This window comes from Coturnix japonica, chromosome 1 (genome assembly GCF_001577835.2).
Source record: "Coturnix japonica isolate 7356 chromosome 1, Coturnix japonica 2.1, whole genome shotgun sequence".
In the NCBI taxonomy this organism is placed as follows: Eukaryota; Metazoa; Chordata; class Aves; order Galliformes; family Phasianidae; genus Coturnix; species Coturnix japonica.
Genome location: NC_029516.1, coordinates 101,075,745 through 101,099,973, shown reverse-complemented (window position 1 = coordinate 101,099,973; position 24,229 = coordinate 101,075,745). Strand labels below are relative to the sequence as shown.

Below are 24,229 nucleotides of genomic sequence, written 5' to 3'. Positions count from 1 at the left end.
CTGCGCTTTCTGACAAAACCATGTTCTGACTTGGATCTTCTCATTCAGTCTTGGATACAGATAGTGGCTGGAACCCTACAACAGTGATGGTGACTTTGCTACTTGAGTGTCAGTTGCTGCAGCATAGGAAGTTCCACACAAATGTGCACAAGAACTTCTTTACAGTGAGGGTGACGGAGCCTGAAAGGCTAGCCCAGGGAGGATGGTGGAGTATCCTTTCTGGAGATATTCAAGGCCAACTGACGCCTACTGTGTGACGGTGGTGTCAGGGAGCCTGTTTTTGAGGCAGGGGGGTTGGACTGACCTGATGATTCTAGAGGTCTTTCCAACTAAAATTTGGGATTAACTGTGATAAGTTACTAAAAAAGTGAGCATTACGGGTGAAGCCCTTAATCATAAAGTAAGAGGAAAATGTGTCTTAATCATACTTAAGGTTTTTGTCGATTTGTGACTTAGTGCAAAATATTTTCCTTCTTTCCTTCCTTCCTGTTTTTTTCTTCTTCTCCCTTTGGGAAACTTACCAGCACAGACAGTTCGTTTTCCCATTTTCTGTTCTGAACTTTCTGGTATTTTCTTTCTGTGTGAACACCTTCGTCTCATCTTATTTGAGAGTTGAAGTCAGCCTGTTAGTTATCAGAGCTTTTGGTTGCCAGCTGTATTTGGTATTTTCACCTTTTTTCCCCAAGAGTTAAACCGTGTAGACTGCTCCCAGCAGTGATACAAAGATACCAGCATGTTACTGTGGGGATACTTTTATTTGTAACATCCTTGATCACTGTTTGTACAAAACCCATTTTCTGATTCAGTTTTCCTAACGCACGAAAGTGCCAATGCAGAAATGTTACTTCCTTACATATTTAATTAATTTATCTCTTTTTCTGTTAAGCTTCACCTTCCTGGAAGGCAACAGGCTGCCCAGGGAGGTGGTGGAGTTCTTCTCTGGAGATATCTCAAGAGCGCCTGGCGGGTACTGTGTGACCATGGTGTAAGGGAGCCTGCTTTGGCTAAGGGGGGTTGGACTCGATGATCTCTAAGGTCTTCCAACCCCTACAATTCTGTGATTCCTGGACATTCAGCAAATAATACTGCCTGGCAGTTAGCATTTAGCCATCAATTTACTCATAGTAGGGGAATTCCACATTGCATCATTTCTTAAAGATGTACATCTGTGAGGAGAGAGTTCTCCAAGAGCTCTTTTTCCAGGCTTTTTTAAAGCTGAGACCCATTAATATGTTGAAGGCAAGACACAAGCATGGAGCTCCTTAGTGCTGACTCGTGTCTTCTACTCCTCTGCTATAAACTATGGAAGATTTCCTAGATATAAAATCTGCTATGAATGATAAAAATTCTGTGTTGTTTATTTTAATTTTCTAAACAGAAGCATTGTTCAGATGAACACTTCAAGATAATGAAACATTCCTAGAGGGTATTTCAGGGCTTTTTATCGAGCTTCCATAGAAAATAACCAAAACTTAAATTTTCCCAGGACAAGGCTTTCTTTTAGTCAAGAAACAGCTGAATGGCAACAAGAAATGATGCAGAAGTGTGCGTTATGGATTCCATAGGTCTCAGTCCTTGAAACACATAAATGCTACTTGACTTTTTGCCTTGCTTCAGCGGGAGTAGATATGGGAAGATACAAAGGCGTTACTGTGGGATAGGACGGTCTTTATTCTCACACTCTGAAATGGAAAAGACTTAAGAAATGAGTCTCACACTGAGCAGGCCAGGGGTGCAAACCAAGTAGGATCCCTCTGTTACCAGACTGGCTTTTATAGTTGGAGGGGAATATCTTTGCTAGCACTGTGGTGTAGAAGAGTGACAACGGGTTTGTGTTGGCTGGGGGTGGAATTCCATGTTTTGGTCGTCTTTTGTCAGAAATGGACATTGGTGGTGAGGGGAGTAAGTCTTTGTCTAATTAACTTAATATGAGAATGAACATCCTTAGTGAAGTATGCTGGCATCTCAGTGAATGAGCTTTTGATGTTTTGGTGTTCAATTTTTTCTTTTGTGAAGCATTTTTGTGCATTTTCTTGAATCCTTTAGCATTGTTTCCAGTTGCACGGACTCTCAGGAGCTTGGAGGTGAAAACTCCAGTGTTGTGTTCTGCTACTTCAGGCTCCAGTTTTGGACAGCTCTCCATATGCTTTGGTCTGTCTTCCAGTCAGTGCTTTATTAATCACATTGAAACCTCAAAATCCCAAGTGTTTTTTTCTAGCTACTTATGTACATGCACATATACGATGAGATGTTTTCAAGGAGATGCACGGCCTTCTTTCTCCTCTCCAAGTAAGGCAGCAGTGTCACATTGCTTTGTTGTTTTGTAGCTCCCTTGGAGTTGTGGTTGACAGTTTGTAACGTGTCTAGTGAAGATGTAACTTGAAACGTGAATTCCCTTTATGACATTTGAGAAATCATTAATTCCTTTCATTTCTTGCCTTAAGATTGGGAAAGTGGTCACGTTTTAAAGATTAAAAGATCAGAAGTAAAATGAAAAGCTCCATTTTCTTCAGTGACAACGGGTGCAGCAAGGTCAATAATAAGCGGTAGTGAATCCTTGCTGTAAGCTTGTGTTCTTTCAGCCATGGGACAATAACAGGTACTCAGTATCAGGCTCTGGTTAGCAGGAATATAACTGAACTTTTACCTGCTCTATCTGAGGATTTTTGAGCAAATGAATGCAGCATCCTGTCATGAATTTTCCACACATCAGTTTCCTGATGGTGCAACAAGTATTTAGAACCAGTAGTGACTTCTGAGTAATAACAGCAGTTGACCAATGTGTTAGTTTTGTGTTGTTGGCCACAAGTAGCAGTCAAAATCAGTCTGACATAGATATATATATATATATATATATATATTGTACTTCTGGTAGTTGTCTTTGAGGGTATATTTCTGGAGAGAGGTACAGTGGGTATGGAAAAGACTTCTATGCTTCTTTTATAACCCTTAGAGATGTTTGTGTTCTATTTAGAGATTTTAAATGCAATGAGTGTTTTCTCTTACGAATATAGAATTTTTGCACTTTGATCTTATTTGCCTGCATGGTGTTGTAGTGTTACCTTCTTCATGGTGAGATTTTATCTTCTCATTCTGTGTTTCTCATGCCCCTTTTCCTTGGCATTGTTTCTTCTATGAATTCACAGTGTCTGAGTGTTTAAGTGCATCTTTCTTAGGGCTTTTTTCCCTTTCTGTCGCACTGTTGGGTAGCTGATATTTGGTTTCCCAATACTGTTGAGGTTCATCCTGTAGTTTGGACAGACATCTTTGCTTGGAAGTGTCTTATTTACAGACAGCAACTTGTCACAGAGTGTCTATGATTTGTGGTTGTTCTTTCCATTGCCAAACTTGTAAATACAAGATTCCTTATTTTTGCTCAGTTGCTTGATTAAAAACAAGTGAGAAGGTTAATTTCTCCTGCTGCCTGCCCCCAAATTAAGACATAAATAGGATTTGAATAGGAGTATGACCACTTCCCCTCCTCACTCCCTCCCCCCATCTACTATAGGTTGTATTATGTATTATTTCATCTGGGCTTGTGGTTTAAAAATGCTTGTTGATATTCCATTTGTATTATCAGGTAGCTCAGGGAGACTGCTTGAAAATGTGGTGGCGTGAAAAGCAAACGATGAAACGAGACTTGAAAAAGTGTAAAGGTTGTGAATGATTTAAGCATTTTACACTGTAATGGGGAAGCTGATTTTAGAAGATTCCTCTATGTGAAAATGGAAGATTTGGAAATGCGTGCATTATGTTTACCATTAACCACTGCTTCTTGCACTTAGTTACAAACTTTCCTTCCCTGACTCCATCCTCAACTCCATCAGTTGGGAAGGCTGATTGAATTGGATTGCCATGCAGTATTTTATCTTTAGGCTTAATTCTGCAAATGCATCAGTGTAACCCCCATACTGATTAGATTTATTAATCCATTAATAACATTTATAGATGCTGTGCACCTGTGCATTTCCCAAACATTCGTGTATTACTTCTCTCTTAAAATTAAAAGGCTTGCGTTGTCTTCTCTTTTAACGATGAAAAATTAAGACACAGATACAGTTCTTTCAGAGAGAACTTATCCAGTAGCATTTCTACAGGTCTGTGTTAGGTGTTCAGTTATAGATGCAGCTCAAGTCAACATGTGTTGCTCTTGTGCTTCTTCAGTCTCTGTGTTTTACTCATGTATCTCAGTAGCCAGAGAAATGAAGAGGTTAATGTGGGGAGAATAAGAAAACAAACAGATGTCTTCAACAACATGTGTGAATGAGACGCAGGCAGAATTCATTTCTCAGTGCTTCTGTTTATCTACTTTCAAGATTTCCCTTTGACTTGTTTTCTTATGAAACATCATTGTGCTTCTACAACAAATAGGTAAAGGAAATTTTTCTTTCTGGTGCCTCAGTTAACTGCTGTCCATGCAGATAACTTAGTTTGATGGAAGCAAACTTTAGTTTGATGAAAGTTAAATTCTCTGTTAAGTCTAGTTTTTTTTTTAAATATGTATCTGCAGGTAATATTTAAATTGTGCAGAGCTATCTGCAGTTTCATAACTCTTTTTCTTGGTCAACAGAAATAACTTTTGCTTGCTTCTCAGTGTTGTGTTGTGTACATCTTCCACCTTACCTGCTGTTGCAGCTCTCTCACTGTTGTATGTAGTTGCGGTCCAGTTATTCCAAGCTTTACTGCTAAATCAATTTTCCTGACTCACTGTGATCTGAGTGCCATTTTCTGTTGCTCCTTGCAGTGGTTTTCTTGTAATGTCTGGGACAAGTACAGTTTTTTGCCTCTGCCTTCTTAAACTTCTTGCTCTTAGCCTATATTTGCTCTGGCTAGTTAATATTTCCTTCATGACTGAGCTTGTACTGTTTATGAGTTGACATTCCTGGCATTTATTGTATACTAATCAGCTTTCTCTGTGTGCTATTTCCTGTTAGCCATTATACTTAAGAAGTGCTTCAGTCTTCATGACATTTCTGCATTGTCAAGACTCGTCTCTGGTTTTATATGTGTGAATCTTCATTGCTTTCATAGATAAATGCATGCTAGCTGTGATTATCCATGCAATGTTCTTTCTTCTTCCTTCTATCTCAGATCTATTTCATTATAGATTTGCTCTAATGCCTTGAGTTGATTCTGTCTAAGGGTATATATATTCTAACCATGGCACGAGGGGCAGGTAGTGTTCGTATGGTGTGTGATCCAGATAAAAATGAAAGTAATTTTCATTCCTTTCTCTAGTTACTTTTCAGCCAGAGTGAGTTCTTGATGGGGCTCACTGTGTGGTGTTGTGGTGAGGGGCTGCTGAAGATGAAAGCAAGCTACATCATCTCCTCTGCTTGTGACAGCATAGGCCTACCTGATTTCAAACAGACTGAAACTGTACCTTCAGTTAAGGCTTGTGCACGTGCAGAAGTGCAATGAAAGTCTGCTCTAAAATGTGCCAGGATATAATGCTATTATGGAGGAATAAGGTCACCTTTTCGCACTGAGATTCCAGCAATATCAGGGGAGCAGAACAACTTAAGCACTCCAATGGTAAAGCTGCGTTATGAGAGTTCTGTCACTTTTGCATTGTGCCAGTACAGGCACTGGCTGTTAAATGAGTGGTTGAACAGTCTTGTTCTCTCCTGGCCCATTCATGGGTTTAGCTGAAAACCGGCATCTTGATTAGTCTGTTTTGTGCACTGGAGGGAGATGGTGCTTTGATGGTTCAAGGTGACTTGCATGATTTAACATATGACCATTGTAGTTGCTTTTGTTTGTTGTTTGTTTGTTTGTTGGTGTTTGTTTGTTTGTTGGTGGTTTTTTTTCTTCTGTTAATTTGTTTTTTAGTCATAACTTGATTAGAATTTTACAACCCATCCTCAGTGTTTAGGATGTAATAGTGTAGTAGGTAGTTATCACCTGCATTTCCTGGAAAGAAAGGATGTGACAAACTTTCTGGTAGGTTTTACAGCTACATGAGAGTAATTATATTTCTGGAACATCAGAGACACTTCTTGGTTTTGTGGGAAGTGGGTATGCAAACGAATCTCCTGTTTCCAGCTCTGCTTGTTTCTGTGTATGTTTTCTTGGGACTTCCTTACTTGTTCCTGCCCAACTTCCTCTGCTGCTACCTTTTTGCTTTTAAATCAAGCTACCACATTTGTTGTGTTGGCAGAAGGAGTGTTAAGACAGAAGATGTTCCTGTTGCCACTTATTTTCCTTCAAAGAAGCCAGGATTTTTAAGGGGATTTGTTAAACAAGCCCTCTGGAGCAGACAGATAATTCTTGGTGAACGTGCCGATGGCTTGTGCGAGTTGAATTGGAATGGAGTCTTTGAAAGGGTAGATTATAGCTGGACAAGGGGAAATGGTTTTAATTTGAAGGAGGAAAGATTTAGGTTGGATGTCAGGGGGAAGTTCTTTACTATGAGAGTGGTGAGGTGCTGGCACAGCTGCCCAGAGAGGCTGTGGTTGCCCCATCCCTGGAGGTGTTGAAGGCCAGGTTGGATGGGGCCCTGGGCAACCTGGTCTAGTATTAAATGGGGGACGTTGGTGGCCCTGCATGTGGCAGGGGTTGGAGGTTCATGATCCTTGAGGTCCCTTCCAACCTAAACCATTCTATGAGTATGTTTAAGGCAGGCAGTCTTTGTGGAGGTTCTCTCCACAAAACCACCTAGTTGCAATAGGCAGTTGGTACATTGAAAACTAGTGGTGAGTTTGACTAAGCTTCTTAAGCAATTACAAAGGAAGAACTTATAGCTGAAAGTTAAATTTTGATGCTGGTAAGGCTTTTGTCTGTGTTTGAGGTATTGATGGTAGTGGTAGCGTCTGAGTTCATGTGCTTAGTTTGTGCTTTTAAATGGAGCATTATGTGAAGTACCCCTCAGTTTTACAGTTTTTCTACGTGATACCATATGGTGTGGAATATCCCACTGGCCAGTTTAGGTCCTGGTTCTGTGCCCTTCAGCCCCCTCACTGGCAGGGCAATGTGAGAAGCTGAAACATCCTTGGCTCTGTGCAGCACTGCTCAACAACAACTGAAACACTGGTGTGTTACCAACATTGCTTTTCTACTCAAGCCAAAACATAGCATCATACCAGACTCGATGGAGAAAAGCGACTCTGACCCAGCTGAAACGAGGACAAAAATGCTTTCAGCTTAATATCTCAGCTTAGATGCTGCACCATGCTTTAACTTGCATTAAATCAAGCAGTAAGTTTTCTGAGTATTATTCTTTGTGGGAGAACTTCTATAATGTATTGATAATGTCATGGGCTGTTAGGAATACAGACTTTGAATATTCTCTTTAGAGTTCTACATAGAACATAAAAACATAAAGGGAGTCAGAAGGGGCTGGCTAACTTTGAACTGTACTTTTCTAGCAGAAGTCTTACTGTATTATACTCTTATTACACTATTATACTCTTGAGTTGCTTGAAGTCTGAAGTGTGCTGTACTATAAATACTTTGATATTTTAAAGTCATAGGTGAAATGAATGCAGAAGATGCCATTTTGCTTCCCTTTGAGTACTTATGAAACAGTGAAGGTAACAGAGCCTATTTGGCATCTACAAGTAGCTTGGTGGAAAAGTATGAAGCTTGTAAATAACAGAAGCCAGAGGTACTTGTGTGTCTTGGGTAGAAAACAAGCATAGAAATGGCATAGAGAATGAGAAATCATCAATTGAACATTTGTACAGTTCTGTGTTAAGCGGGATGTTCCAAGTGTTACTGCCTTTTTCATTTTATCCCCCAGCAAGACTCGAAGTTGTGAAATGTATTAAATTACTCTAGTGTAGCAGATCAAAGGGAGCGCTTCTGTTTCAACTTTTTTCATGAAGTTTTTCCATTTTTGTCTGCAGTTGTGGATATATGAGTTGTTGTCTCTAACTCTTCCGTTGGAGAAGGAGAGATGTACTTCTTGGTTTCAGCATCATCCCTTCTGCCTAAAACATGTCTTAAAAATCCTAGAGATTTTGGTGAGCCCTGCAGTAAAGGAAGAACACAGTTTTCAAGGAGGTCCCAAAGGTCACAAGAGCTGAAGGATAAAAGTTCTTAGTCTGTAAAGGTTTGAACCCAAATTTAAATTAATAAATAAAAAGTGAGATATTTTGTGGGATCTCTTTGGAATTCACAAACCTCATGTTTGTCTCTGGTTAACTGTAGATGTAGAAAGAAACCACAGAACCTAATGCAACCTTAAATAACAATTAAAACTGCTTATGTAAGTTGTGGGTAATATGTTTCGTTGGTTTCCCCGCTACTCGTATGTCATCAGAAACAGAAATCAAATGTAAAAGTGCAAGGATTTGATCATGAAAGAAGAAAGGGATATCGCTTTGTAAGGACAGTGTTGAAGGAGATTTTAAAATTAACTAAGAAAGCAGAGGTTGTATTTTGGAGGAAGACTGTGTAGATGCATCAACATTTGTTTATTTGAATGATTTAAATGAAGCAACCTGAGTAAGAGATGAGCTGTATTTACTGCTCTTTCTCTGGCATAATTTGAATCTTAAAACAGCTCTTTGCTGTAGTGCTTCTTTTGGCTTTGTTTCTCAATGGTGAGGGCTTGCCAGTATTCTCTTCTGTACATAGCTGGTAGTGGGTGTTTTTACCCTGTTATTTCTCATTTTATTTCAAGCATATTGAATCGAGAATATAATTTCCATTTAACTTTGAACTCTGTCTGTATTTTTGTCTGCTCTCTGCTTAAATTTCCAGTGCAAAATTGTAACAGTGCCCTAATTTAGTTTCTTGTGTGTTGGAAGATAAAATCCCCAACCCCTTTTGGTGGGTTGTTCCTGGGACTATTGCAGCAGATGGAAATTTCTCCTGGTGCTTTGAGTATACATTCAATATCCTCCTTTCTTACTGGGTATGAAGAAGAATGTTCCTAAACTTGCTCATTTCCTTCTGCATTTTCAAAGTTATGTTCAAAAGATGGTTTCTGTGTCTGGGCATTGGTTTTTAATTGAACATGTAGCTCTGTATAGCTGGGAGGGGCATCAGCCGGTCTTCTGAGCTTTGTGTGCTATTTCAAACAGCCAAGAAACATTTTTGTTCGTACTAGCCAAAATTTAGCAAAGCACATTTCTGATGTATTGGTTCTGTTCTTGAGGTCTGCAGCTTAAAATCACAGAATTGTAGGGGTTGGAAGGGACCTCTAGAGATCATCGAGTCCAACCCCCCTGCCAAAGCAGGCTCCCTACACCACGTCACACAGGTAGGCACCCAGGCGGGTCTTGAATATCTCCAGAGAAGGAGACTCCACCTGGGCAAAAAATCTCTCAGCATGAAGTAAAATCTTAGTGTATTTATAACTGAGAAGGATATATTATGTCATGTTTGGAGAACAACACCTCTCCTCAAAAGTTGCAAGGCGATGGCAGGTCCTGTCTGCTTTCTATGATTTTGTTTGTGTGCCTCATTGGCAATGATTGCTTCTTTGAAAATGTCAATTATAAATATAGTTCGTACAGTACCTGCCCGCTGACTTCTCAGGGTTTTTCTCTTCTGACAGGTTCAAAAACCTGAAGAATTGAGTAGAAATAGCAGTCGGAAAAGGATATCTTTATTTCTTTACCTTAAGGATGTAAGATAAGCAGCAGCTGAATACCCTGGAACAAGTAGACTGTCCAAGAATTGCATGGTCTCTTGTGCCCTATCCTGTGGCCAGTCTTATAATTGGTTCGGATTTTGCTGCTTCAGGTTTATCGGATGATAGAGGTTACTTTATTATGGTCTCGTTGTTTATAATCCCATTGACTTGTATGCCATTTGCAAAAATGTATTAGAGATTTTATAGTTCTGCTTAAGTCATCGATAATATTGAGTAGTATGGGATGAAGAATTGATACCTGTGGGGTTTGGGTAGAAGCATTGGCCTGTTTTCTTTAAAATGTTGTTAGTAGTTTATTCTATGATCTAGTGACCCACCTGGTAGGTGAGGGAAAGGCTGTTGATGTGGTCTACCTTGACTTCAGCAAAGCCTTTGACTCTGCCTCGCACAGTGTTCTCCTGGGGAAGCTGGCAGCCCATGGCTTGGAAGGGAATATTCTTTGCTTGGTAAAGAACTGGCTGGATGGCCAGGCCCAGAGAATGGTGGTGAATGGAGTTAAATGCAGCTGATGACTGGTTACGAGTGTTGTTCCCGAGGGTTTGGTACTGGGGCCCATCCTGTTCTGTATCTTTATTGGTGACCTGGATGAGGGCATTGAGTGCACCCTCAGTAAGTTTGCAGATGACACCAAGCTGTCTGGAAGTGTCAGTCTGCCTGGGGGAGTAGCAAGGCCCTACAGAGGGGTCTGGACAGGCTGGATCACAGGGTGGAATGAGGTTCAACAAGCTGAGTGCTGGATCCTGCACTTTGGCCACAACAAGCCCAGGCAATGCTATAGGCTTGGGGCAGAGTGTCTGGAGGACTGTAAAAGAATCGGACTTGGGAGTATTGGTTGATGTTTGGCTGAACAGTCTTATGACGACTGGCTGAGGGAGGTGGGATTATTCAGTCTGTAGGAGGCTCAGGGTGAGAGTCTCTTCTCACTGGTGACAGGACGAGGGGAAATGGCCTCAAGTTGAACCAGGGTAAGTTTAGGTTGGATATCAGGAAACACGTCTTTACAGAAAGGGTTGTCAAGCACTGGAATAGGCTCCCCAGGGAGGTGGTTGAGTCACCTGGATGTGTTTAAAAACTATTTGGATGTGGTGCTCAGGGGCATGATTTAGCAGAGGATTGTTAGTTAGGGTAGTACGGTTAGGTTGTGGTTGGACTCGATGATTTTTAAGGTCTTTTCCAACCTGAGTGATTCTATTGATTTGAAAATTCTGTGACCTTATTGTGCTCTGTAACTACCTGAAGGGAAGTTGTGGTGAGCTGGGGATTGGCCTCTTCTCTCGTGTAACAGTGGTGGGGTGAGAGGGAGTTATGCCAGGGGAGATTCAGGCTGGACATGAGGAAGTACTACTTTTCTGACAGAGTGGTCAGGCACTGGAATCGGCTGTTCAGGGTTGTGATGGAATCACTGTGCCTGGAGGTGTTCAAGGAACATTTGGACATTGTGTTGAGGCACATGGTTTAGTGGGACTATTAGTGATAGGTGGACAGTTGAATTGGTTGATCTTGTAGGTCTTTTCCAGCCTTTGTGATTGTATGATTCTATGACTTATACATTTAAATATTTTTTTTAAAATCATTTGACATTGCCTGTTTTCTTTACTGTAAGCTTAATCAGAAAAGCATGTAAAAATGTGAAAATCCAGGTAATCTCCAGCAACTTTCACATTATGTATTAAATTGCTCTGATGTACAAGACTGTAGGAAGTCATGTATCCTACATTGGAGGCTGCATGTTTTATGAGACAGGTCCATGTACAGAAATGGTAGTTTTGATTTCCTCTCTCCGTTCCCTCCACTTCTCCCCCTTTTCCTTTCTGTGCTATTGTGGGCTATATCCTGTTTTCAAAGATCTAGTAGAAAATGTATCTATAGATTTCTTTGGATTGTTCGACTCATAAAGCAATTTTATGCAGCTTACCTTAGTTTTCAGATTTTAAAGTATTCAGTATAAGTTGTTATGATGTGGTAAATGATATATATTGGAAACAGGTTTTGTTATGACATTGAACACTTGACAAGCAGTACATCAGATTCAAAGCAGGAATATTACTTTCACGGCAGAAAAAGTAGAGAAGTTTAATATTGATCTAATGATTCATATGATGATTGCTAGGATGTTTTGAATGTCTTTCTAAATTGTGGACGGTGATCACATGTCTGTGCCTGGAAATACGTACTAGATGAGAATAGTCAATTAAAATAGTTTTGTAGACTGTATGTTAAATAAGCTGAGTGAAGAAAAAAGAGAGCTTTCATTTCTTAAGTGGAGTGAAGTCTATATTTTATCCTACTAATAATTATGGGAATGTATTTTAATTTTTCCCATTGACTTTTGAGCATCCAATAGTAATGCTTTTTTCTTTTTTTTTTTCAGTAGGAAAAAGACGAAGCAGTCAAGTTGAATATGAAGTAATATTATAAGTTAATTATACCTTTTTTAAAATCAAGTGAGATTAAATCTTTCCAAAAGCCTCATAGTGTAACATCATGTAATTATTAGCATTTGAATTAGTGCTTAAGGAACAAACAGCATTCTTGAAGTATTGCAGACTGTAAACTTTTATTATGTTTTGTTTTAATGGTGCTTTAAGGAAAAAAAAAATGCACAACTTCAGTAATTTACAGAATCACAGAATGACCCGGGTTGGAAGGGACCTCAAGGATCATGTAGTTCCAACCCCCCTGCCTGGCAGGGCCACCAAACATACACATTTACTAGATCAGGTTGCCCAGGGCCCCGTCCAACCTGGCCTTGAACACCTCCAAGGACGGGGCATCCACAGCCTCCCTGGGCAGCTTGTTCCAGGGCCTAACCACTCTCCTAGTGAAGAACTTCCCCCTCACATCCAACCTAAATCTTCCCTCTTTTAACTTAAAACCATTTCCCCGTGTCCTGCTATTGTCAGCCCTTATTGAAAGGCTGCAATGAGGTCACCCCACAACCTTCTCTTCTCTAGGCTGAACAAGCCCTCATCTGTGCTGGTGCGGATTACTACAAGTGCATTGTGCAGGCTCTGTGTTCATTGCTGATGAAAATACATAGTTCGTAGTGGTGGCTACACTGAAAAACAGTATTACGTGCTGAGGTGTTGCCTTATCAATTAGTATTGTTGTGCTCTTTGTATCTGTTGTAGTTACCGTGGAAACAAATAGGGGGCATTACTTTCAGAGCAACCTATGTCCATCCATTTTTGAACTGGATAAACAGTGTGAATTACGTACTGTGGCCTTGAGTGAATTACAGGTAAAAGAGAAATACAGACCCAGGAGTGTTCCATCAGTGTTTGTTGCGCACAGTAGACATACTTGTTATTTTCCTGCACTAGCAATCCATAGACATAATGTTTCCGTAGATGGTAGAGTGTCAATTGCAAGTATGAGTGCTGTAGGTTTATTGAAAGGAACACAATATAAATATAAGCATGAAACCATGATTCGTCCTTGCTCATAGTGTTCTAGTGCTGCCTGAGAAGTACCAAGATTGCACTCAGACCCACAATACCAACTCGATCCTTATTGCATTGCCAGGAGTACATTTTTGGAATGCAGAAGTGTAGCCTCCTGAGTAAATAAACTGTAGCATAATTGGAAGAAGTACAGCATTGCGTTGCTTGGCTGTGTGAGATTTAATCTAACTGTGAAACAAATGCACGTAATAAAATTCTTTGATCTGACTTTTTTTTTTTCTAGTCTCGAACCTGTTGCAACTTGTTATTTCAATGTAAAGTGGAAGGAAATCTTACCCACTATTTTGCATATTCATTGTGAGTTCAGGAAAAGATTTGCATAGCCATACGCAATGGTATGGAAGGAATACCTCAAGACATTTAAACACTTTTAAAATAGATGTTAGCATTTTTCATACAGAAGTAGCTCTAAGTTACTAAGTTTCCTCTTAGGTCACAGTGTGTGCATTTACCAGGGTTTTGTTTATTTACCCGGCTCGATGATGTTGCAAAGTCTGACTTGTTTTACAGCAGTGATCAAAATTGACCTCTCCCAGCATAAAAGATGCTTTGCATACTTGCTTACTTGTGGCTTCAATGTAGTTTCATGATTGCCTGGAAGTGCTTAAGAGTTAAAGTGATACTGCAGGATCTGTAAATCCCCCTTTATCCAGATGTATTAAATCTTACTGGGCCACAGTTTCATGCCAGTTGAAGCAGGTTAACTCTGTCCGGGAGCTCTTGAGAACGAAAGAATGATCACATTCATTCCGCCCATGTTTTGTCTAGGGCAGCAGCCTGAATTTATGCCTATGGAAAAAGATAAGAAGGCTGTGGCTTGCCGGAGGGAGTGCAGTTAATTGCCTTAATGTTTGCTGGTTTGGTCTGTAAGGCATTGACTGTTTTCTTTCTTGGTGCTGTATATTTGGCATTCTGCTCCACACACGATCATGTGAGCAAAGCACTTTTTCTTCCTCAGAATAGGAACTGAAATTGATTTTTTCAGTTTGGGAGCCAGAAGAACTGTGTGTATGATCTGAAGACTTGACCTCTTGCTGTTACGTTATCTGGGGAACAAGTATCCTGTACATTGGGTATCCGCTGCTGTGCTGTTTAACTGTTGAGAGTTCTTGGCAAGTGTGTGTTCTAAGCTGAGACTGTTGCACTGCTGTCCGGTTCCCTTCTGAGAGATTGAACTTCATTGATTCTTGACTTCAAGAGAGACAAGCTTTCCTATGTTCTAAAGGATATCCTTATTAGTTTTGTTTTGGTGTTGTTAGTGTTTTTTCTTTCCTTGTTTTAAGTCTTTTGGGAAGTTATTCCAGGTGATGTTTTGATTATGCCAATTTGGCTGTCTGATGTGCAGGATCAAACTTTAGTTTCTCAACGTTAGCTTGAATATACCTTGCTTTGTTTAAGATTTCTTAGATGAGATCAGGACTGAAGAAATTAAGTGGAAATTGGACAGCATTAGCTATGGGAGCCTGAGAAGAGGCTTTACTTCTGATGATCTGATAAGGTTTCTATTTGAGCCATAAGCTTAGGCTGGCTGACTCTTAGATCTGGAACAGCTAAATGTAGCCAGATTCTGCTCTTCAACATTATGTCTCAAGTCCCATTTATGTGTGCGGAGCCGGTCCCGCTTTGATTCAAAACAACTTCTCACAAGGTGAAATAATACATTGTTTTTGCAGTAACAGAGCTATCAAAAGCAAAAAGAAACCTTGCTTTTTCCATCGTTGATACTTCTAACCCTAGTTGGTTTTTAATAGTGACTGGAAAAATATGGAGTTCTCTGTGTTCTTGAGTTGTGCTGCATGTATCGATATTACAGTTCTCCTAATGCAGGGTGTAAATGTGACAATTTCATTGCTTTGGTGTTGTTGAACTTTGTTTTCCACGTACCTGGATTCACATTGAGGCTTCAGTTTTTGAATGTCTTCTTAGTTTTTCCACCAGACTTCTGCATTCCACAGTTCTCTAAAATACAGGCAGGAGACAACAGGTCAGGCTGTCTCTTCTCTAAATCTGTAATACAGATTGTATTCATTTTATTCCTGTTTGTTACTCCAGCAGGATGAATCACTATTGCTTAAAACTAGCATTTTATTTTTTTGCCTCTCTTTTTTATAGAGCTTCTTCAGCACAGAGCATTACATAGTTGGTACAGGATGACTTGAGTGTGTTAAGAGAAATCCTTCTTGGAGACCATCTTGAAACAGTTCAGAGTTGCAGTCTTTTCTCACTGGTGACAAGTGACAGGACGAGGGGAAATGGCCTCAAGTTGCGCCAGGGCAAGTTTAGGTTGGATATTAGAAAGAACTTCTTTATAGAAAGGGTAGTTAGGTACTGGAATAGGCTCCCCAGGGAGGTGGTTGAATCACCATCCCTGGATGTGTTTAAGAGCCATTTGGATGTGGTGCTCAGGGATATGAGTTAGCAGAGGGTTGTTAGAGTTAGGGTGCTGGTTAGGCTGTGGTTGGACTTGATGATCTTCAAGGTCTTTTCCAACTGGGTAATTCTATGATTCTTTTTTACTTTGCCCTTGTGGTGGTAGTAACACGTGATAACTTTGTTACGGTAGTTTACTCTCTTGTGCTTTCACAGCTAGCTTAATTCATGTGGGAGCAGAAGCTTCTGGGTAGAATTGAAGTTGTGTGCCATTAAGTAAGTGTTGTTTAACCTTAACCTGTCTTAATGCTGTTTTGAAATTTAAAATATTATGATGATCTGTAAATCATTTCCTCCTTCCTGAAAGACACAGTACACAAAGAAGGCTAGTGAGAAACCTACCGGGGTGTATGTAGGATGCAACTCCTGAATCAGGTCAGTGTTACACTTTTGGAAGGGTGTTTCTAGCTTAGAAGGCATTTTGATGGCAAGAAAGGAACAGGGCAGAAAGCTAGATTCCAAGTCTAGAACTTTTAAAACGAGAATCACATCCGCTGTGATGAGTCAGTGTTTTATTAGCCCCTTAAGAAGGCAGTTCCCAGAATCCATCATGAAGTGAAGCTGCAGTACCTTTGAACCCAGTATTTGTATTGCTGCAGTTATAGGTTTTGCAGTACAGTGCTTAGGAATAAAAAGCTTATCTTCCTGGAGATGCTGGTAAGGTAGGAATCTGTCTACAGATAGTCTTGGGAAAAGTTCATGTTATTTCTTAGCCTACTTGTATGATTTTAGGGAGCTCCATTCTTAACATGTTGAGTATGCTAGAGTCCTGGAGTAGACTGCCTGTACTGAAATATTTCAGTTATTTCACAAGTGACTTTGAGAAACTCAGATGAAAGCTATTCTAGAAGTGAACTGCATTAGAAAATTACATATATTTCTTCATCGTTCCATGATGGAAGTCAAAGCTGAGGTGAGGCTCAAGCATGCTGCTGTCTTGGTGGAGCCCTACCAGTGGCTGGTGTATTCTGTAGTTGCCTTTTCCCAGTGTGATTAAAGTGGCAAGGAGACAGGTGAAGCAAAAACTGGATTCTACCTGTCTTTTATCAGTGGATCAACATGATATAAAGAAATGGAAGAAGGCATGGCAAATCAAGAGCTGCTCAGCTGGCAATCAAAACTGAATGTCAGTGGGATGTATGTGACTTAGCCTCATGTATTGCTTGATGAACAGTGGGGTAGTTAGTATGACAGTTAACAGGTGTTTGTCTGCATTCTGATGCTGTATCAGAACATCCATTGAAAACCTTTTGATAAGGATGGTGATTTTTTTTTTAAACACTGATTAGTATGTTGAAAGCAAATTTGAATATAGTAGTAATTAGCCATAGATTTAATAATAATACAGAGGCTCCATATGCTTCAGCTGAATACAGTTAAGAGTTGTTGGGCTGTCTACTGGTGCAAAATGAGGTGGCACTGCATCAGTTTACATTTGGTTATAGACAGGTTAATTATAAGTAGGTGCAAAGGTTAATTTGGAGCTGAGCCATATTATGTGCCTTAGGGAACTCTAACTCTTAACATTTGAAATTGTATAGTCTGAGTTCAGCGACTTGGAATTCATATTTTCCTGGTTAATGATTCCTATGAAACAGTATTCAATGAGTGTGTCCCATTTGATGTTTTCTCTAAAATGAACGTTAAATTGGGGCTGGGAAATGACTCCCTTATAACACTGTTTAAAATATATAAATTGAACATGACTTGTGCTTACACACACAAGCCTCAACAAAGGCGGCTGGGGTGGGGGGCACACGCACAGAACGGGGGGGGAGGAGAAGGAGCGGCCCCCCCCCATATCAAAAGGCGGGGGGGGGGGGGGGGGGGGTGCGGGGAATGACAGGAGGAGGACATGTGGGGCTGGCATAGCTTTCTGGTTTTTCATAGACTTCACTGGCTTACTCAAGGATGAGTTAAGCAAAAGAATGAAAAGAGGTGGGACTGAAGCAGCTCACCTTCACTGCTGGGGGAATCAACAGCTGTCAGAGGTTGCAGTTTGCAGTTCAGGGAACCTGGACCAGGACTGCTATTGAAAGCAGCTATTATGCCCTTTCCCTGTCTTTGCTACCTCACTCAGTATGGTAAAATTATAGACTGGACCTACTGAGGAGGGAGGGAGATGTTTACTGCGGTCATAGGGTTAGCTTAGGGCTGTTGAAAAGTACAATGTAGGTTGGGAGAAGTTTGATTTCATTGGTAAAAGCAAATACCTAAAAGCTTCATGCAGGTAACACAGTGGAAATGAGTGCATTCTTGTGGCCAGACATTTGATTTTATTAATATTTTCTACCTAGCAGTCTCTAAACTTAATAGAAAACAAATAGTTAAAGGAGAGCATTTGGAAAAGAAAAAATAAAAAAAAAAATAGATCACCAATGGCCTGGGTTGAAAAGGACCACAATGATCACCCAGTTCCAACCCCCCTGCTATGTGCAGGGCTGCCAGCCACCAGACCAGGCTGCCCAGAGCCACATCCAGCCTGGCCTTGAATGCCTCCAGGGATGGGGCATCCACAGCCTCCTTGGGCAACCTGTTCCAGTGTGTCACCACCCTCTGTGTGATAATCTTCCTCATAATATCTAATATTTGATAAATATGAAAAATGTTTAGATAAGTATGGAATTGTTGCTTTGTCATGATTACAAAATCAGAAAGTAAATCTGATGTCTCCATTTTATTGGCTAAAGTACTTGGTGGGGGTGAGGTGGACTTTTATACTGGGCTTGAAAATTCAGCAGATCCAGGTTTTGATGGGCAAGTGCTGAAAGAAAAAAGAATGCAGGTCAGACATCAGGGATAAATACTGGTGAACTAACAGAAGTTTGGTTGTAGGCTCTGTTAGTCTTAGCTGAAGTAGAAACAGTCTTCCTCAACTCCCACTCATACATTTACAGTTTGGACAGTCAGTAGAATACTGGACAATGTGATAAGTATGACTTTCTTCTGTACTCTTAATCAGGTCACGTTAAGTGGTTGCATTTGGACTGTCTGCTTCTCTGTGGTGTAGAGGTATAATTCTTACTTGGAACATTAAAACTATGTTAAGTATTTCAAATGCTACCTTCTTAACATGTCAAATGTACTCAGTAAATAGAAATAGTAAGTCTAAAATAAAAGATAAAAGCAGTACAGTAATACAGTAGTACTGTTTTTGCAGTGCTCTTTTCCAGGTTCAAATGACTTTTACGTGTGTATATCACTAATGCATATTGTCTTTTTTTTTTCTCCCCAGGTTATGCAATGGTCTCTGCAAGATGGCATGTTCTTGAGTTGGAGCTTTTTAAAGCAAGCATATGCTGGTACTTCAACTTTACTAAGTGGACTATAATTTCTTCTCTCACAACAACTACTTAAGCAGACAAAATTGCAAAGATCTGCCCTGTGTCGAGTATGACAGCCACGACTCGTGGCTCTCCGGTAGGAGGCAATGATAGCCAGGGCCAGGCTCCTGATGGACAGTCCCAGCCTCCCCTCCAGCAGAATCAGGTATGATATTAACAATTGAGTTATCTAGAAGTACAGAGCTTAGTTCTTTAGAACAGTGTTTCTGATCTATCTGAACTGTGAGTTTGTGTAGTGCTAGAGATGTCTAATTAAGTGAGCTCTTTCTTTGTTCTGGGGAGTGCAGAAGGAATTTAAGGAATGAATACAGTACTGTTGGTAAAGTAGATAATGTTAGGGAACACTCTGTTGGAAAACATGCTCCCTTTTCAGACAGTGATGTAGTTCCTTTAAGTGTATTTATTTGGAATATGGAGCTGTCTTGGAATGATATCAGAAGCTTCACTTACAACTGTGTTGTTGAGTCTAACACACATTGGTAAAAGCACTCTGTGACTTTATGCTTGATTCTGTAAAAGCACTTTGTGTATAAGGAGCTTATGGGGGGTGGTTAGTCACTTTTACATCGTCTTCTGCTGAGTCCCCTGTTCATTGTACTAGACTGCCTGAATGACATAGCATGGTTCTTTTGAACACAGTATCCAGCTTTCAAAGAAGAGTAAAAACCTTCAAATATTCAGTATCATAATGCAGTGGCTCTTCTTTCCCTGGAAAATAGAAAAGATACATTTAGACACCGCAGCCCAAACCAGTTTTATTTTATATGGTATTTAGATTATGTTTAATAAATATTATAGATTTTAATATTTATTATTCTTGAGAATCAATGTTACTTGGGTATATGTGTGATGGGTAACCTCAGCTGGCAGGTAAGCCACCTGGTCACTTTCTCTCTCCCCCCTTTATAGAATGGGCTTAAGTAATTGTGTGCTTGTAGCTGGCTAGTAGACAAGTACATTACTGTTCTACTTGGTGTAAACTTCCCGAAAATGTTTTCATGATCTTTTCTTCTGTGCTATTGCTAAAGTTTTTCTACATATAATCATCTTTAGAAGATAGGTAAAATCACAGCATCCATATAGTTTTGATGTTCGTCTTCTAGATAGGTGGTCTGCTGAAAATCAATCCTTTATTAAAAAAAACAGTGACAACAACAACAAAAAACAATTTCTTCTCCAGGAGTGTATCTTAATGCTTAAACTGTACTGACAGAAAGCATATAGCACATTTTATGTCTTATTCTTATGAATAGATCTAAAATGAAATTATTTTACTACATATTTGTGGTGACAGATATACGGTTAAAGTGATTATTTGTATATGTAGACAGTATTTCAAGTATTTTCCCTACCAATTTTAGACGTCTTCACCTGATTCTTCAAATGAGAACTCTCCTGCTACCCCGCCTGATGAGCAGGGCCAAGGAGATGCTCCACCTCAGCTTGAAGATGAGGAGCCTGCATTTCCACACACAGACCTGGCAAAGTTGGATGACATGATCAACAGGTGCTTTCACACTTAATGCTTTTTTTTTCCAGTGTGTGAGGATTATTTGTGAAAATATTTTGGTAGTGGAAGCAGGATTTGTGCTTCTCTGATTCACTGGTTTTCTTGAAGTGCTTCTTATTGGGTTGGAGTTTGAAAGAAATGCTCGTATTGGGTTTTGTGGGATTTTTTTTTTTTTTTTTTTTTGAAAGTGAAGCCTTCATCAGAACCGCAATTGAGGTACATGGTTTTGTTTTGTTTTTGAACATAGGCCTCGATGGGTTGTTCCTGTGTTGCCGAAGGGGGAATTAGAAGTTCTTCTAGAAGCTGCTATTGACCTGAGTAAAAAAGGTAAGCTGAAAAGGGAATGATCATTAACCTAACTGACAAGTGATAGGACATGAGAAAATGTGTATTGGACCAGGTGACAAACGGTCTTAGGTTGTGCCAGAAGATTAGATATAAGGAAGCATTTCTTTACAGTTTGGGAAGGGGCAACCCAGGGATGTGGTTGAGTCTGCCTCTTGGAGGTATTTAAGGCATGCTTATGTGCCACTGAGGGATGTGGTTCAGTGATAGAACTTGATGGATCAGTTGGATGATTGGACTTGATGATCTTGAAGGTGTTTTCCAATCTAGATGATTCTACTGTTTGCTATGTAAGCTTTTTAGTTGTGAGAATTTTTTGAGTTCCCAGTGGAGACTTAAAAGTTCTTAGTATGCGAGTGATGCCTAAAGTTAGATACTTTCCTAGTGTTTCTATACTTACCGGTTGTGTTTTAATACAGTGACATACAAAATGCCTGTTCCTTCTGTGACATAGCTAGACTATCACTTCTATGATGATAAAGGTTATACTTAAGCAGTTTCAAGAGTAAAAAGCTGGCTGTGGTCAGGAAATTTGGAGTTACCCCAGTTTGTTTTCTGTCTCTTCTTTCTCTGGAGAAACACAAGTTGGATTGCACCAGTGTGGTCCAAAATAGGATAATGATGCATTGTTGCTAACACTGATTTATCAACTGGAGTTGCATTTTAAATTGGCTTTCTTTGCATTTAGCTGGATCTGGCAGGAATTTTAAGGAGACTGTAGACCTTTTTAAGAGATCACACCTGTTCAGGAACTAAAGAAATTCACCATTCTATGTACGTAGGCTGCTGAAGGCAGTGCAGTGAAAAGAAATTTTCTGCTTATGATTCACGAGAGAGATGTATGTACTGCCAGCTGTTAAGTCATATTAAAAAATAAAACACACAAATACAAAAACATGTCAGTGTAATGCAATGAAGTAATATGAGTAGAATGAGATTTTTGGCTGCTCTTAACATCACTGTTCTTCTCAAAAGCGTCAGACGTTGCCGAAAGTTCTCATACAAAGAGACTTTTTCTTTTTTTCCTCATAAAGCTATGAAAAACAATGGGAATCTATGCATACTCTTATGTGAAAAGTACTTCTGCATTGCTGTTTAATTGTTCCTCTTGCCCTCTGGATGAATTTATTTATGTTAACATATAGAAGGCTTATTGGCCAAAGATAAAACTAGGAAAGCTGTTAGGAATAGTTGTTCTCTAACCATTGTCTTCATAGTTAAATCCTAGATTCTGTTTTTACCTGCCTTTTGAAGTTACACCGTGACTAATACAGTCCTTTTCTGTTTGTTTCTTTAATATACTTTCCAGTGTTCGATGTATGTGGTAGGGTGCTCACTGGCTGTAATAGGCACTGCTTTTCTAGTTCATAACTAGATTGACACTGTTTCAATAAGTAGCAAGAAGAAATATATAAAATTATTTTTATGAACTTGAAGTATATTCTATTACTTCAGTAAGATCTGAAATGGCTGCCCATCTGTGAATGTTCTTAACCTGAGTTCTGTTTCAAGAGAGAACTGACAGGAGAAATTGAGAAATAACAGGCCGTTTGAACTACCTACATTTCTTTTATTGCATTCTGTAACTCTTTAGATCTCACTACTTCACTTATTGTAATTTGTTTGTTTAAGTACCTTTTTCTAGTGGTTGTAGGTCTTAAGTGGCTTTTATTCCTCATGTTGCCAGTAGCCATTGGCACTGGCTTTCTGGAGGGACTCTGTGGTAGTTTCTTTCTTTGTGACCCCGTCTTTAAAAGAAAATGGCTGCATTCTCTTGAAATTGTTTCAGGAACTGAAATTAAAATGAACTTAATAGAATTGAAAGTATTCATAGAAACACAATTTCATCTCCACATTCAAGTGCAGTGAGCATATTTGACAGAGATTGTGACTTACATTATTCCTGACAGATGTTTGTTTGTGGAAAATTAGCTTTTTGTGTGTTGGCATCAGTGGGTTATTCTTCATTAAGTGAGCCATAAGTCCATCAAGTGATACGCTGGAGGAACTTCTTGAAAAATAGCATTGAACAAGAATGATGTTTATCTTCACATAATTCTGGAACACTTACAAACTGTTTCAGATAAAATTTGCTCCATAAATAATTGTTATGGTTATTTGGATGCTAGAAATTTATAAGGGAAAAAACTTGTTCTTGGTTCTGTTGTTTTTCAAAGGCTGAAATATTCTCTGCTCTTTCTTCTAAAACTCCCTCAGCAGCTCTGTATTGCTTTGTTCTTTGTAATGTTTGCATTCAGTTTCTAACATACTGCCAAAACTTCGCTGTGCAACACACAGAAATAAGATACTAGGCAACTTTACAACTCAGAGCATATTCAAACTGAAATAAAAACTCACCGCACAGCTTAAACCTTCCATTTTGATCCTGAATCTTTGTATCGGATGGATGATCACGAAGGCTTGTAGAGAGGGAAATAGTAGAGAGGAGGGTCCTCTGGCCTCAAAAGTATGTTAAAAAATAAAAATAAACTTCTTTTTTTTTATCTGAATGAACATCTGCATTTCTGTGGGACCACCCTTGAGTTCATTACTGAAACTATCTTCTGCATTTTCTTAGAGTGCCCTCGCTTTCCAAAACTTAGCCAGTTTTGTTGGGCCGGAACCAATTGAGCAAAATGATCAGCAGATTCAGTGTGATGCTCTGGTACAGAAGGACTCAAGTATTCCTGCTGAGTTCTTGAGAGCCTGCAAGAATCTGAGTGTGATGTGGATCCGCTGCGCTTGTGAGCAAGTGTGTGTTCCTCAGAGCTCACTAGCTCCAGGTTACTGTTCTGCAAGGTCTAAGTCCTTGTCAAGCCACTGAAACGTTTCCTGTGTTGCACTGCCTGAGGCTCCTGGTCTAGTGGGAGCTTTGGGTTGCCATAGCAATGCATGGAGCCAGCTTAGGTCTGAGGTTCCAGCTACAAAGTTGTTTAATCCAAAGTCCTGGAGAGGAGCTGGGTGACGTTGTGTGGGGTTTTGATGCTCCAGCTTTTCCTCCTCCAGTCCCCCTAATTACAACTTCCTTATACTGTGTTGCACACCACATTATTTCATGCTCACTTTTTCTCTCTGCATAGTTGATTTCCACCACCTCTCTCTAAATACTTAGTTTGGCACTACATGCATGCACTTCTCAGTCATTTTCCTTATCCTTCTCTGCCCCCGGAATTTGGAGGAAGGGAAAAAAAAGGCTGCTTGTGATCTTACTGATAATACTGAATCTGATTCAAGCGGTAGATGCCAAGTAACTAATGTAATTAGTGGCTCTTTTCTCAACACCTTTGAATTGCTGAATGCTTCCTCTTCCAGTCTGTCTTCTAGGGCTCCTGTTACTATGATACTCCTGTCCTTGTAGATACTCAGCCTTGGTTCCTTCCATGAGTACCATATGTTATTTCAAGAGTTTGGAGCACTGTAAGCAGAGGTGGAAGGTGACTACATATCTAGTCACACAAGTTCTGAGATTCTCCATCTTACCTCTTTTTCCAAGTTTACTGAAGCACAGAAGGGACAATACATTTCTGAAACA

General features: G+C 39.8%; 1 protein-coding gene across 4 annotated transcripts in view; it reads left to right on the top strand.

Moving 5' to 3' along the window:
• Positions 1-24,229, top strand: part of USP9X (ubiquitin specific peptidase 9 X-linked) — an 87,509-nt gene that overhangs the window by 4,392 nt on the left and 58,888 nt on the right. For all 4 annotated transcript variants that reach the window (XM_015884801.2, XM_015884793.2, XM_015884807.2 and 1 more), the window contains exons 2-4: positions 18,734-18,987; positions 20,204-20,349; positions 20,600-20,679. In XM_015884801.2, the coding sequence (XP_015740287.1) occupies positions 18,892-18,987; positions 20,204-20,349; positions 20,600-20,679 (322 nt within the window). In that variant the 5' untranslated portion in view covers positions 18,734-18,891. The remainder of the gene's footprint in view (positions 1-18,733; positions 18,988-20,203; positions 20,350-20,599; positions 20,680-24,229) is intronic.